This window comes from Diorhabda sublineata, chromosome 9 (genome assembly GCF_026230105.1).
Source record: "Diorhabda sublineata isolate icDioSubl1.1 chromosome 9, icDioSubl1.1, whole genome shotgun sequence".
NCBI classification, from domain to species: domain Eukaryota; kingdom Metazoa; phylum Arthropoda; class Insecta; order Coleoptera; family Chrysomelidae; genus Diorhabda; species Diorhabda sublineata.
In genome coordinates this window covers 8591771-8605762 of record NC_079482.1, presented here as the reverse complement: position 1 = coordinate 8605762, position 13992 = coordinate 8591771, and the positions used below count along the sequence as shown (strand labels likewise).

The following is a 13992-nucleotide window of genomic DNA, read 5'->3' as shown; positions in this document are numbered from 1 at the left end:
ATTCTAATGAAGAACGCGTTTCTACTACAAAACGGGGAATAAAAAAATTACTGGTATGCTACGAAGAAATTTTGCGTGAGAAGAAGAAAAACTTAACTCGTCAGACAACTTCTAAATTATTGTTTTCTTTAAACTATGGTCCCAAATTAAACATACTTTATATGAAAAGTTGAACCCCGACTTACGCGAATTCGACGCAGCAATCGCTCGGACCCACTTACCGCGTAAGTCCGCGGTATACATCAGAAACTAACATGTAATAAGTAAAGTTTAATGAACGCCTACAAGTGGATTTAAAGACGTGAAGTGATAAGCTACAGTTGATTTATTTATTACGTTTAGTTACGAAATTTTTGAATTCTATATTTCCTTTCCAACATAGATTGGTCTGCAAAGAATACAAATTATTTATTTTACCAAAAGGATGTCGCTGAAGAGACAAAATCGTTTGTTAGTTTTTAGTGCTACATTTTTCTTTCCATTCTTTGATATATATAACAAGTAATAAAAAATGTTTAACTCACTTTCTAATCTTTCTATTCGTTCTCTTTTATCCTGTGCCTCCTCTGCCAATTTTGCAGATGTTTTGACACCTTCTCCAGATTTCTGTGTTTTTTCCATAATAGCGCAAGCCCGTAGAACAAAAGCCGGCACTGTTTCTTGTTTTTCTTGCTTTGGAATATCCACCAATGTCCAATATTGCGTTTCTAATCGTATCACCTCCTGAAATAAAAGAAGTAGACATCAAATAGAATTTACGTGAACAAACTGATAATTAAACGTAAAACTTTGTCAATGTTAATGATTTCAAGACGGAAGAATCTTATATGAGTTAGAAACTGCAACTAGTCAGCGAAAAATAAATCAAAACTCCGAAAAGCGTTCATTTAAAGTAGTTATTCCTTTCGATAGCTCAGTTTGGATTATATCACCAACTACTACGAAATAACTATCTATATTTAATTTCGTTTTATTTAATAAAAATATTATTAACAGGCAGACGTATGTTAATCATGAGAACATTACTAACAATTCAACTTTAAAAACTAAAACATTATTTTTTGTGTCAGCAGTCTATACCCCGTCCCATTGTTTTTACCTTACTTCGTCTCGCCGCAAATTTTTTGTTAGAGTCTCATACAAAACACTGATGCCGCTGTGAAACATAACTATCTTAGGAGGATAAACTAAATGCTTAAGCAGTAGCGAATAAGTTTTTTTTAATTTAATCAATATATCAATCCATTTAAGACTCAAAAAGAGAAGGAAAAAAAGAGTAATCATTAAACATTATGGGAGAAGGGTTACGAAAATAGACTTCAGAGATTTTCATATATTCAGATTAGACAACATCATGCAGAAGATTGAGAAAAATAATTAATAAAATGAAAATTACGTGGTTGAAAATTAATAATGTCAAGACTACATAGGAGGTTACTTCAACATGTTATATATAAATAACTAATAATAATAACAAAAAAATATCAACATAAAAAATTGAAAGAAATCGCATAAACATTTCGAGGTTCAGTATAAAATAAGAAATACATTAGAGGTAAAAACAAGAGCACAAAAGGAAATACCAATGATAAGCCCCCCTAGCTACGAAGGCTTCAAAAGAATTATTAGACTTCTAAATAACAACAACACTTGGAACATATGCAATAAACAACGAACTTATAAACAAAGAAGAAGGTGAACATATTAAAGAAATATGGAGCTGGAGTCAATGGCAGAGGAATGGATGATGGAATAACTGATTGTAATATTTAAACAAGTAAAAAAGTTGTCGCACTTTCGGCTCGAGAGACTACAGTCCATTTTTCACTGTTAGCAATGAGTAAATATTAACAAGAATCTTAATCTATAAAACGAAGTTTCCATGAAAAATAAAGAAAGAGAAATATCAATAATTTCATTTATTTAATAATTTCGTCCTTATTATTTCTTGACAATTCTATCATTCGTCAATTTGAATAGTGATTTTTGAATTCGATGAATTCAATGCAAACACAACAGTGAAATTGGATGAACACTGATTTTATTGACAGTAGCTTTTTATATCGTAAGGTTAGATAACTTGAAAAATGAAGTAATAAAAAAGTCACTACGAACTACACAGGCGCGGTATCTTCTTATTACTGTTCTAATTTCAGTTACAACAAAAACTTAATTCTTAACTAAATAATTCCCAGGCGATGAATAGATAAGTACTCGAATGGCCGGAAATATATTGGAGTTCAATTTTGCCGCAATGCCACTACGTAAATACTGGCAAATACTTCGTTCTATATAAATATATATAATAATGCATCTAAATGTTCATGATTTTAGGTCTCTTCTGTTTTAAAATTGGTTTTTTTTATTTTTTAATTTTTAAAAATTATCAAGAAAAAAACTAATTTTAAAACAGAAGATACCTAAAATCAAGACATTTAGATGCATTAATATATTAAAAGGTCTAAGAAATAAGAAATTAAAGAAATGTTTTAAATATGTTTCTAAATGTAAGGACTAGGGAAAAATCAATTTTTCTTATTAGAACAAAGTTTTAGTTTGATTTGTTTTTGATATTCATGATGAAGGTGATCTATTGATTATTTGATAAAGACCTAGAAACATATACATATCAAACAAATCTTAAAAGCTGTTTTACTACACAATAGAAGTAAATTCTCGTAAATCAACATCTCTTCCTATCGTTTGCTCAATGTCTCTTAAAAAAAATATGAGTGTTAAAATTGTTAAGGCCTCATTGTTACACCGATGAATGGTTCTGAGCCCCAGCGGCACCATCGTAGGCAGCGGCTTATTGGTCTCAACAGTGAACGATTCTCTCTAGAAAGCTAGGTGCACGAAGTATTAGTGAATTTTTCAAATATTATTTTGTAGAGGTTTTCTACAGTTATTTTTTCTTTTCATTAGAAGCATTTATAAACATTAATAAAGTTTTTCATCCAAAAGTAGTGACCTACCATAACACAAAATATTTCTTGAATCTGTAGAGTGGCAAAATAAGTAGCCATTAAGAAATCTATTTGTGGCAAGTTGCTTGAAGAGCTATGAAAAACCCCTGCTCCATTTTTATCAACCAATTAACACTTTGTTTCCAAAATAGCACTTAGGTCAGTAGCATTTTCTCAAATAGACCGGCTGCTCTCTACACAATAGGCGCTGATGACGTAGTACTTATTTGGAACGGTTCTCGGACGGTGTTAAATATATCCAGACTACTAAAATTTTTTTTAAATCTTCCATTGTGAGAAATAATTATAATAACAATTCAATCATATTTAAATAGATGAACGAACATACTAACGATAGAAATAATTAAATGTACAAATTTTTTTATTGCTATTGTCATTTTAACAAAAATCTAAAAATTTTAACAACATGCTTTCTGTTCCCCTTCTATCTTAACCAATAGGAATAGTTATTATTTTTTTATTTATCGATTTTGGGTTTTATTGAACGCAAATGTATTCCCAAAACACTACCGTACATCTACATCAACAAAAATGATATTAATGCAACTTTATTTCATTTCTAGGTTCTGATACAAAGTTTCCTTATTTAACGATACAATCTGCGCATTGTCTAAGTTCAATCCTGTGCAAACGGTGGATGTAGTAATTAAAGGGAAGTTCGCAAAGCAATTCTGAATTCAGAAAATAATTTGTATACTTTAATTTAGCAACGATAAAAGAGCCGTGAAGCAAACTGGAATTCGCTTCACGGGAATTTCTCTTTATATATGAAAAGCTGAAAGGAAAGCGAAAATGGAAATATATTTAGGAAAAAAATTTTGGAATGCTTTCAGTTTGATGCTGCTAAATAACATTGTATTTCAATCAAGTTGGTAAGAAATAAAAAGCTAAAGCGAGAGTTTTGAAACAAGACATAGAAATAATTTATTTTTGTCACAAATTATGTCTAACTGTGAGATGAGTCAAGAACGGACTATAAGTGAATGCGATAGTGGGGTCGTATCTATACTCCGAGGAGAAATTTTATTAATATTTTCAATAGAAAATCTTGAGAATGGGGTAGATAAATATTTTCATTTCCCTAACTATTTATTATGTTTTCAAAACTTACAACTAAAAATTCCTCCTAGCAAAGTAGATTTTAGAGCTATTTAAGTGATTCTGGAGTAAGGTGTAGAGAGATAGAAATTCGAAGTTGTAGTTAGGATTGGACTGGTTTTGCAACCCATTTTGGAGTAATAAAAGTTTAGAATATCAACAGAGCTGACGTTACTTGGTTTGATCAAGAAAATCTATTCGCGATGTTAACTGGTCTTTATTTCAGGTTGACTAGAGTTATGGACATTACTTTTACGGGCTTTATCACAATAACTAAATAATTATTGAATATCTAACATCACGCTTATTTCTGTAAAAGATCTATCCTTCCACTAACAGTTTATGTTCCACTTTTGTTTTAAAAATTCGTTTTGTTGGGGCAAATTTGATATGCCATTGCGCGGGAGGCTTTATAAATAAATGGCTGGTTTTCTTGTGACAATAATGAGGGTAGTCTCTTCCAGGCTTAAGGACTCTTCCATTTTTAGCTAAAATCATTTCATGACGTGCAAGATCAACGAGATTCCCTGTTTTCTTCAACCTTGTTGAACTTCTTTATGTTACTCATGAAACCATGAAAAATATTATACGAACACGATATTTCAAGAATACATTGATATATTATATGTTAACAGCCTAGCAAAACTGAAATGGAGTTGAACAAGTCAATGCGAGTGAAAATAGTCTTGAAACTTGCTCATTTCCATGCAATTGGATTCGTTTGCGTCGGCAACAAAATATGTGAAGAACACAATAGTCAAGACGAGATATGTTAAGTGGTAACACTAGCGCTACCTTGTAGATGTGTAGATGACCGGTTTTTGTAAAACAGTGGTGTGTGAATGTGGAGTTTTCTTACCCTCTTTGCCACGGTTTCTCGTTGCCATTGGATGGTAAAGACTGGATACAATAAAAAAGCGATATTACAAAAATTGCGTAGTTTTTTCTATAAAGTATATAAGAAGAGAGAGAGAGAGAAATCCTTTATTGTCAAAAAATTATTACAATGTTGTAGATAAAAGCTTGTAAAAACTAGAAAACAAACATAAAAATAGTAATAGGTAATAATTAGTATATAAATCATTTGTAAGTCGATAGCAAAAATTAAACGAGTATGCAGCATGCCCGGATTTAAATATATTATTAGATTAGAAGTCGAAGTTTCAAGTACTACTTAAAAAAGGAAAATTGATATATAATCAGACTTCAACTGTAGTGGTGGAATGTTGTACAATATAGATATAAATAATGTCACATTCATATTTATGATGATGAAAATAAACTTTGTTCCAGTGTTTCAAAATAGTATACGAAAACACAAAAAATATAAATTAAAATTCATGTTACCTTTTGTCAAGACTTGAAATGAGAATAGAAATTACGTCACTGGCTTTTAGATTAGAATAAGTTCCTATTAAACGTTAATTGAATCTTTAACCTCCAACTATTTAATTTATCAAGGTTTATAAAATAAACCCTTCAATTTATTGATAATAGTCTTATTGTTGATATTTTCATTCAGAAGAATAAGAAAGTCATTAGAAACATCCTTTGGGCAAATGACTATTAACTCTGGATTTGCTATTATTTTGAGTTTACGAACTAGGGTATAATGTGCGGTGCTGACAATTACTGTAGAATCGTCTCTTGTTCATTTTAGAAAATGAGAAACGAACTTCTAATTTGTATCTTTGTTTTGAATTAAGCATTTCATTAAATATTATTATAGATTTGGTAAAAATAGAAGATGTATGAAAGATAACAATTAGCTAACGAGAAAGAGTCATGATTTTTTGTATATATGTTCAAATTTTCTTCGTTCTCTGAGCAAATGGCTGTTTTACATGAGGTAGGTAGCTAGCCTTGCCTCACAACCCTCCTCTTTTATCCGGGCTTGGGACCGGCAGCATGGTCGCTGAGCTACTCAATCCGCCCAACGGCCATACTGGCAGAGTAATCATAAAAGAAGTCAAAACGGCAGGTAGAGGATACAGAATGGGAAAACATGAGTTTAAGATAGTTTGCTACGCTGATGACGCGATTGTGATATCCGAAGATGTGGATAATCTGCAAAAACTGCTACATAGATTTGAAACAGTTGCAGGAAAATTCAATATGATCATATCGACACAAAAGACACAATCCTTGACAATAGCGAGAGAACCAAGAAGATGCAAACTGGTAATTTATAATAAAAGTGTAGAGCAGTTTTGTCTTTTAAATATTTAGGGGTTAACATCACGAGCAATAGGAACTTGAAACAAGAAGTCAAAACGCAAACAACAGCAGCATCTAGGATATCGGGATTCCTTCGAACCGTGATATGGAGGAATAAATTTTCAAGTATCGAAAGCAAAACACGGATATATAAAACTTGTGTCAGACTAGTAATGACATACGCCATAGAAACGAGGGCGGAGACTGCAACTACTAAGCGGATGCTTAGAACGACCTAGATGAAGACATTACGCTCAATCACAGGGAAAACACTAAGAGACAGAATAAGGAGCAATGAAATCAGAAGAATATGTGAGATGGGCTAGAACTAGAAGAAGAGCATGGAGAGATCATGTCAATAGAATGGATGACGATCGACTAGCGATAATCGCAAAGGAAGAGAGACCCAATACAAGTAGACCGGCTGGAAGACCACCAAAGCGCTGGTATGAGAGCTGGTCCTCGAAGTCACAACTTAGGCTGCCTCTTTGAAAACACAAGTCATAGTTTTAAAATAAGAAGAAGAAGAAGATTTTCAAATTTAAAAAGGCTAGGAAATTTTGGAAACCGTTACATTTCATTGCTTCACTTTTACACAGATTCAACCAGACAAATGATTTTATCTCAATCCGACTAGAACAAACAAAAATAAACGACGAAGAAATTCATTGCACAAACAAAGACAAATACCTGAGCATTTCTTTGGTTCAAGGACCTACTTTTAATGAACATGTTAAGAATATAGTGGATAAAGTGAGACAATCAAAGGCAATACTCTGTGAATTAACCGGTGGAAGAAGGAAACTGAAGATATCAAACTCAGGTTTGTTAGGAGCATAATAATGCCTCGGTTGCGCGGGGACACGCATGCGAAGCGAACAGGAAAAATTAACAGGTCCAAAAGAACATAGCGATAAAGCAAGCGCTTCAGTCACACAACATATTGAGTAATGTAATATATGCCAAACCCTTATAACTTAGCGTGACTGGGCTTATTTTTTGCACGAGACTCAATTTATTAACTGATACTGGCTAATTCACTGCGAGTCATGATTTTGTATCTCTGAGAATTCTCATTTACTGAAGCCTATATATTTCAACATACGTCTGGTAAACCACAGCTCTCAGATTGTAAAATCAGTCGAAGGATCATAAAATAATATGCTTACAAATTCTTCTGATACCATTTCAGAAACAATTAATTAGATCTTGGAAATATCTTATAATTTTGTAAAAAGAGTGGTTTGCATTTTTCGCATGATTTTTGAATGAATGAAAAATGATGAATAGATTATTATTCTCTTCCTTTTAGCTTGGGCTTTACCTATATGATATAATGGCTACGGTAGATTTAGGAGAAGTGATTGTGATTATGTTTCCTTGATGGAGAAAAAAGTATCAGATCTAGTTTGGTGGCAAGCCTGGTATACTCATAGATGTAGCTGCAAAGATCTTGAAGTCTAAGGTTTTATTCAGTGTTGAGGCTATAGTGGACTTAGTTTTTGGATGTATGTTTGGTAAAAATGAATCTTCAGGACAGACACCTGTAAACTATCTGATTAGTAGTAAAATGAAATTGTCGTGGACTTGGTGTATTGCGGTAAGCATGGTAAAAATTCCTCTGATAAGGTCTTAAAGTCTGTGAATTGACAGGTAAAAATCTTAGGATGAGGTCTTCAGATTAGATACCTGCAACGGGCCTGACCGATAGTGAAATTAAAGTGTCATGGATTTGGCGTTTGGCTAAAAGCCTGGCAAAAATGCCTCTGACGAAGTCTTTAGGTCAGACACATGCAAATGGCCTGCTCGGTAGCGAGATGACACTATGATGTACTTGGTATTTGGTAGCCAATCCGATAAAAATGTTGGAGTCTGATCAGCGATTCAACATATTCTGAAACTATTTCATAGAAGTTTCATGAGCTGTAATTGCTGTAAATATTTGTTTTCTATAAAAAATCATTAAACGGTCTGTTACAATATCAATTTATATTCATATATTCACATATGTCTTCAATTTATATTCATAATATAGACAGAAATTAGGCCACATTGTATACAGTTTTATTCATTATAAGTTTGATTTTTGGTGCAATCTGTATATCAGAAATGAGTACTACATCTCGTTATAAATGAGAAAAAAATTAAGTTATAATTATTCATAGAGACCAACGACCAACAAAATAATAGTTCAATTTAAGTAATTTTGCTTGGATAGGATGATAAATGAATCACTGTATAGTATAGAGAAAAGAAAAATGTTTCTCAATTGATCTGACGAACCTATTGATAACTGAATAGAAGTTAGCCGCGAATTTTATCTTCACACCATAATTTAGAAGTTTCTTGGAAGTAGTCAATAAAATTTCAGTTAGCCAAAGTTAATTTCTGTTTCTAATGGACAAATAAACTTGTTCAGTTATAAAATATTTGTGTTACGCCTTACAGTAATGGGAATATCATGTCGTTCACTAAAATCTTAGGTTTCTAGGAAATAGTTATTTTTTATAGTCAGATCTCATAGTATCGATTTAATTTGTTTTATTCATAGAAATTTAGGGTTTCAAAACTGTATCATTAAGAAGAGAATTCGATAGTACAATCTGTTAATACTAAAAACAATAAAATTGCACTACTAAAACAAAAATTTTAAATCTTATTTTAATAATATTTAATAATTTCAGTAGAAAATTGTTTTTTTCAAATTATACGAATTCAAAAAAAATTGCTTATAAAAAGAAGAACCACTTGGAAAATTTTGATGGAAATCCATGTCAAGCAAGTTTAATATTTTCATCTATAAGATCGTGATAGGCGACGAATCATGGATCTATGCATATGAATTCGAAACTAAACAGCAATCGACTCTATGGGTCTTTAAAGACGAGCTAAATCCAACAAGAGTTGTTCACGCACGGGGCACTTCGAAGCAAATGATCGCCTGATTTTTCGGAATAACAGATCATGTCGCCACCGTTCCATTAGAGCAACGTCAATTCTGAATGGTACACCAGCCTTTGTTTGCCAGAAGTGTTCGAAAGAATCAGGAAAACCAATGCGAGCTCTCACAAATCAGTTCAAACCTAACGTTTTTGAACAGTCAAAACATCGAATTGATGAATGATCTCCTCTTATTTTCGCAGATAAGAAATAAATTGCAAAGTCAACGTTTTTCTACATCAGCGCTCAAATCATATGTTTTAGAGGTATCTCAATCGGACAATTAGTCCAAACGCATTCGAAAGTGTATTGATCTTAATAGACTATATAGTGAAAAACAGTAAAGCTATATATATACAGTTATAAATATTTTTTTTTATTTGTAGCAACTCTCATATTAAGCAGAGTACCAAGTAAACCGCAACAGCCCGGCGTGGCACTGCAAGTACAGAAAATGGCGATCACCTTCTTTTGATAGACCAAATGCGAAGGATGGTGGTCATAGACGTCATATTTGAAGTAGTAATCAATGACTGCCAATCATGTATCAATGAAGATTGAAATGCATTTTTTTGGAATACAGATAGTTTCAAAGCTACAGCAAGGAGCTGAATTAGAACAGCATGTCTAATCAAATACCACGAATACCACGGTAAACAGAGTGAACAAGACACGCTCTAGACGTTCATAAATATCGAAGAAAGTTCAGCTTGTTGAAAAACTGTGATAATGTACACAATGATCGCGCTTATACGCGCTCTCGACGTCTAAGTTAACCAACTTTCCACTTTTTACGCGCTCGTCGTCACTGAACGTTGAAAACATAACCCACTTTTCTAATGTAGTTTGTAGTTTAGTTGCAGATCACTGAAAATGACTTCTCGGAGTGAACCGCTGATAGAATTTGTACGTGCTCAAGAGTGTATATATGCAGTCGGATGGACAAGAAAACTAAAATTTGGCAGAAATAAAGAATAATTTTCCCATTTGAATTCCTTGACAAGAACTGGTGATTAACTTCCTGATCTATTTGACAATCGGGTTTTGTTATTGAATGTTTTGTTCTCTCTCAAAAAGTTTAAAAGTTCATCATATTAACTCTGATTCGTTTATGTATGTTGAAAAAATTAGTTTGGTTATATTTCATCCATTTTATAAGATATTGTAGTGAAGTAACTGCAAATATTTCTATTCAAATTGAAGTATCTCATCCACCAACGCCGTGTCAAATGTCGCGTCGTATATATTTCTTTACATATCTCATACAGTGAAGTAAGTATATAATACATTAAAAATCGTCAATCATCGTCAAATTTCTCTATATACATGTACTTTTGAGGTTATGTTTACTAGCGAACCAGCGTCATGTTCGCCTTCATTCTGTGCACCGCTCAAGGTGATAGGTATAACAGAAAATAACAACTGACAAATTCTTGGAACAAACTATATTGACAGCAGAGCACCTACTCTGCGAAATTTATGCCCATTACAACAAAAATGGAGTAATACTAAAACCTTGGAAAGTGGAACAAAATTTGCTAGCAAGCTTAAACGAGTCCCCAAGGAATCTTCTTATTGGTTATTTATAGAATATTATACGAGAGCTGCTTAGGAGATTGTGTACCCTTTCTCTCCTAGGACTATATTGTTACTCTCCGCTATTTTTTATGCCATCTGTGAAATTTTAAATATATTTGATAGATGAAAAACTCTCAATGTGGGCATCATTTTTCATATTTCAAGAAACCAAGGAAAAGTTGCGTGAATATTATCCTGAAAGTGCTTAGTTCTATGAAATGATTTGTAATTCGTTCTCTGTTTTCAAAAATTTACTGTAATGGTTAATATTCGTATAATTCTTATAATAAAAAAAGAACGTCAGATAACTAATAAAGAAAATATTTAAATTGGAAGAAATACAGACACCGATGATGTTGAACGTACTGGTCGTCAAATTGAGAAGGTTATTCCAGAAAAAAATTGGTTATATTTAATCGTAAATTGAAATTGTGTGAGTTACCTGAAGCTGTAAAGATAACAGAAGGTAGTGTATTTAACTCTTCAACTCATTTGACAACAAGGTTTTTTCAAAGTTGGTGCTGCGTTTACTCTCAGTCGATCAACAACAACAATGCATTGATGAGTCAGAGTAGTGTTTGGTCAGGTTTATACGTAATAAATCAGATTGTTTGCGTCGATATGTAACAATGGATAAACATGGATCCATCACTTCACTCCGGAAACAAACCGATCATCATCTGAGTGCACTTCAACCGGTGAATCACATCTGAGGAGTCTGAAGGCACAACAGTCAGCTGGATCGTTTGAATACAAAATTCAGTGAAAACGGTCTCATATGTCCAAGAAAAAACACTGTTTCAACAAGATAATGCACCGATTCACAAGTCGATAGCAATGATGGTAAAATTGAACGAAATACATTAACAAATACGAATTCCTTCCCCAGATAGCCCAGATCTGGCTCCTCAGTGACTATATATATATATATATATATATATATATATATATATATATATATATATATATATATATATATTGTTTTTTAACTGCATATTATGAAATGAATTATTTTTATTTTTTATTATTTTCCTCAGCTTAAGGTAACTACGAAAATATTATGTATTTTCCTAAAATTTTTATCTTGTAAATTCCTATTATTATCTAATATTTGGTTAATGGATCTGATTTAAAATTCCTTACGTACTTTAGTGAATAACTTAAGATAAAATACTATGGTAAACCATAAATTTTATCACATAATTATGTTACCGTGAAAGACCGGAATTGGAAAATGTCGACTTTCACCGATGAATGTCAACAAACACTAATACGTCGGTGGAAGATCGAATATTTTCTTACATTCTTGGATCTTGGATCCTCACCGGTGTATGTCGACAATCACAGAGATGTTCTGGTGGAGGTCGAAAAGAGATGAGCCGACTGGCTGTTTCCTCCCAAATCCTTTGTTCTGCTTGAAGCCAGTCAGATTTGTCAGACTTATGCAAGGATTGATGATGAGAGCAACGTTTCCTTAATTTTTTTCCGACACCCTAATTTATATAGAATGGAGACTGCAGTGAGTAGTCATCTTTCTTGAAAAGTTAAATCAATTAATTGTGGGTAAACGAAAAAAACAATTATTTTTCTCAAGAAAAGTACTCTAAAATACTTTCTGAAGTGATTTCTGCTGAAACTAAGTGCAACACAAATGATTCTTCAGTTAAACCGAGATGGCGACTATATGTTCATAATGGTGTATAAATATCATTTATCTTGTCCAGCTAGAAACTTTGAGAACTAAGAGGGCGTTCTTATAATATTTTTAACATATGATGCTTCAGCAATATTGCAAAAAGATAATTGTAGAGAATTCAGTAATCAAATCATGTCCACAGTCAAATATAAGGATCCGTTGGATTGAGCATCCAGGATATACAAAATATGCTAACTGCATGGATGAACAATAACGATACAAAGAAATGATTAGAAGGTTTACATATTGTTCAGCTTTTCAAGAATATTTTATACCACTAAGAAATATGCCAAAGTCCTTATGAAGTCATGTTTGGCGTTAAAGCGAAAAGAGGCATAGGTTCGTCTGTTTTGCCTAGCAAATAAATATCCAAACTGAAGAACAACTTCAAAAAAATCACTTCTGAATAAATTTGAGTGGTAGTCATACCGGAAACTATATTCTAAAGAAAAATATCCAAGAGGACTTCTACCACGTCTTCACAAGTTCTGACCGAAAAACCGAATATCCTTAAGCAGCTTTACACACGTAATCAGTTAGTAAATTGTATAGAAAAGTCACTTTCTATAGATGAGAATATTTTCATGAAATTTCGCAGATACAGAGAAGAAGAGAAGCAGATACAGCTAATTCGAGAAGCGGTGGGTAAGGCTATACACGTTGTTATTGCAAAACGAATTGTTTTATAAAATATAGTAGTAAAATCAAGTAAATTATAACTGATCTAAATTTTAAGTGAATTCGAACCATGATTTTTAGCTTTATCACGAGTTTTTATTTGAATAATCCAGAGAGATAAGCTGTGCCAAGTTTGAATTAGTACTGGTTTATCACTATACTATAGCAATGAAAATACAGAAGCTAGAGATGGCAACACTACTTTTTTTAATTACCACCATTCTTAAGTAGTGAACTATGACACTATGTATATTTGGAAATGCCGCAAAATTAGTTTTTAAATACCACACCATAGGGCAATCCAGTACCATGACCTGCGCAGCAGTAATATGTCCGCTGGATGACATACAACATGTTTAAAGCTATTCTGACCACTGGGTTTCGCTACTTTTTTAGTATAATTTATTTTTAAGAGACTTTTTGATTGTATCGGTGAAACGTGTTGTCACTTTTTCAAATATATATCCCATATCCTGGTACTCCAGATTTAAACGTTATTTGTTAATGTTAGCAGTATCTGTTGCCTGTGAGAACTGTGAGAGAATGAATTACTGTGTATGACTCCAATGAACCTTCCAAACACTGCGTAGTTATTCATAATATTTAGTTTTTTAATGATAGAACAGTGGGGTTGTAATTATGTTCTGATACGAGCATAAATATGTCTTCGTATAATACATGTGTTTGCTCTTCTTTAGTATATTGATATGGAAATTCTTCTAGGACATTTTCTTTACTTGTTCTTGGAGTTCCACTATTTTCAAGTAAAGTTTTTATAAAAAAACATAATATTTAATT

General features: G+C 32.5%; 1 protein-coding gene across 1 annotated transcript in view; it reads right to left on the bottom strand.

Annotated features, from left to right (window-relative positions):
- LOC130448996 (uncharacterized) overlaps nt 1-13992 on the bottom strand; it is an 83637-nt gene that overhangs the window by 21945 nt on the left and 47700 nt on the right. The window contains exon 4 of the mRNA XM_056786629.1: nt 525-723. Within this exon, the coding sequence (XP_056642607.1) occupies nt 525-723 (199 nt within the window). The remainder of the gene's footprint in view (nt 1-524; nt 724-13992) is intronic.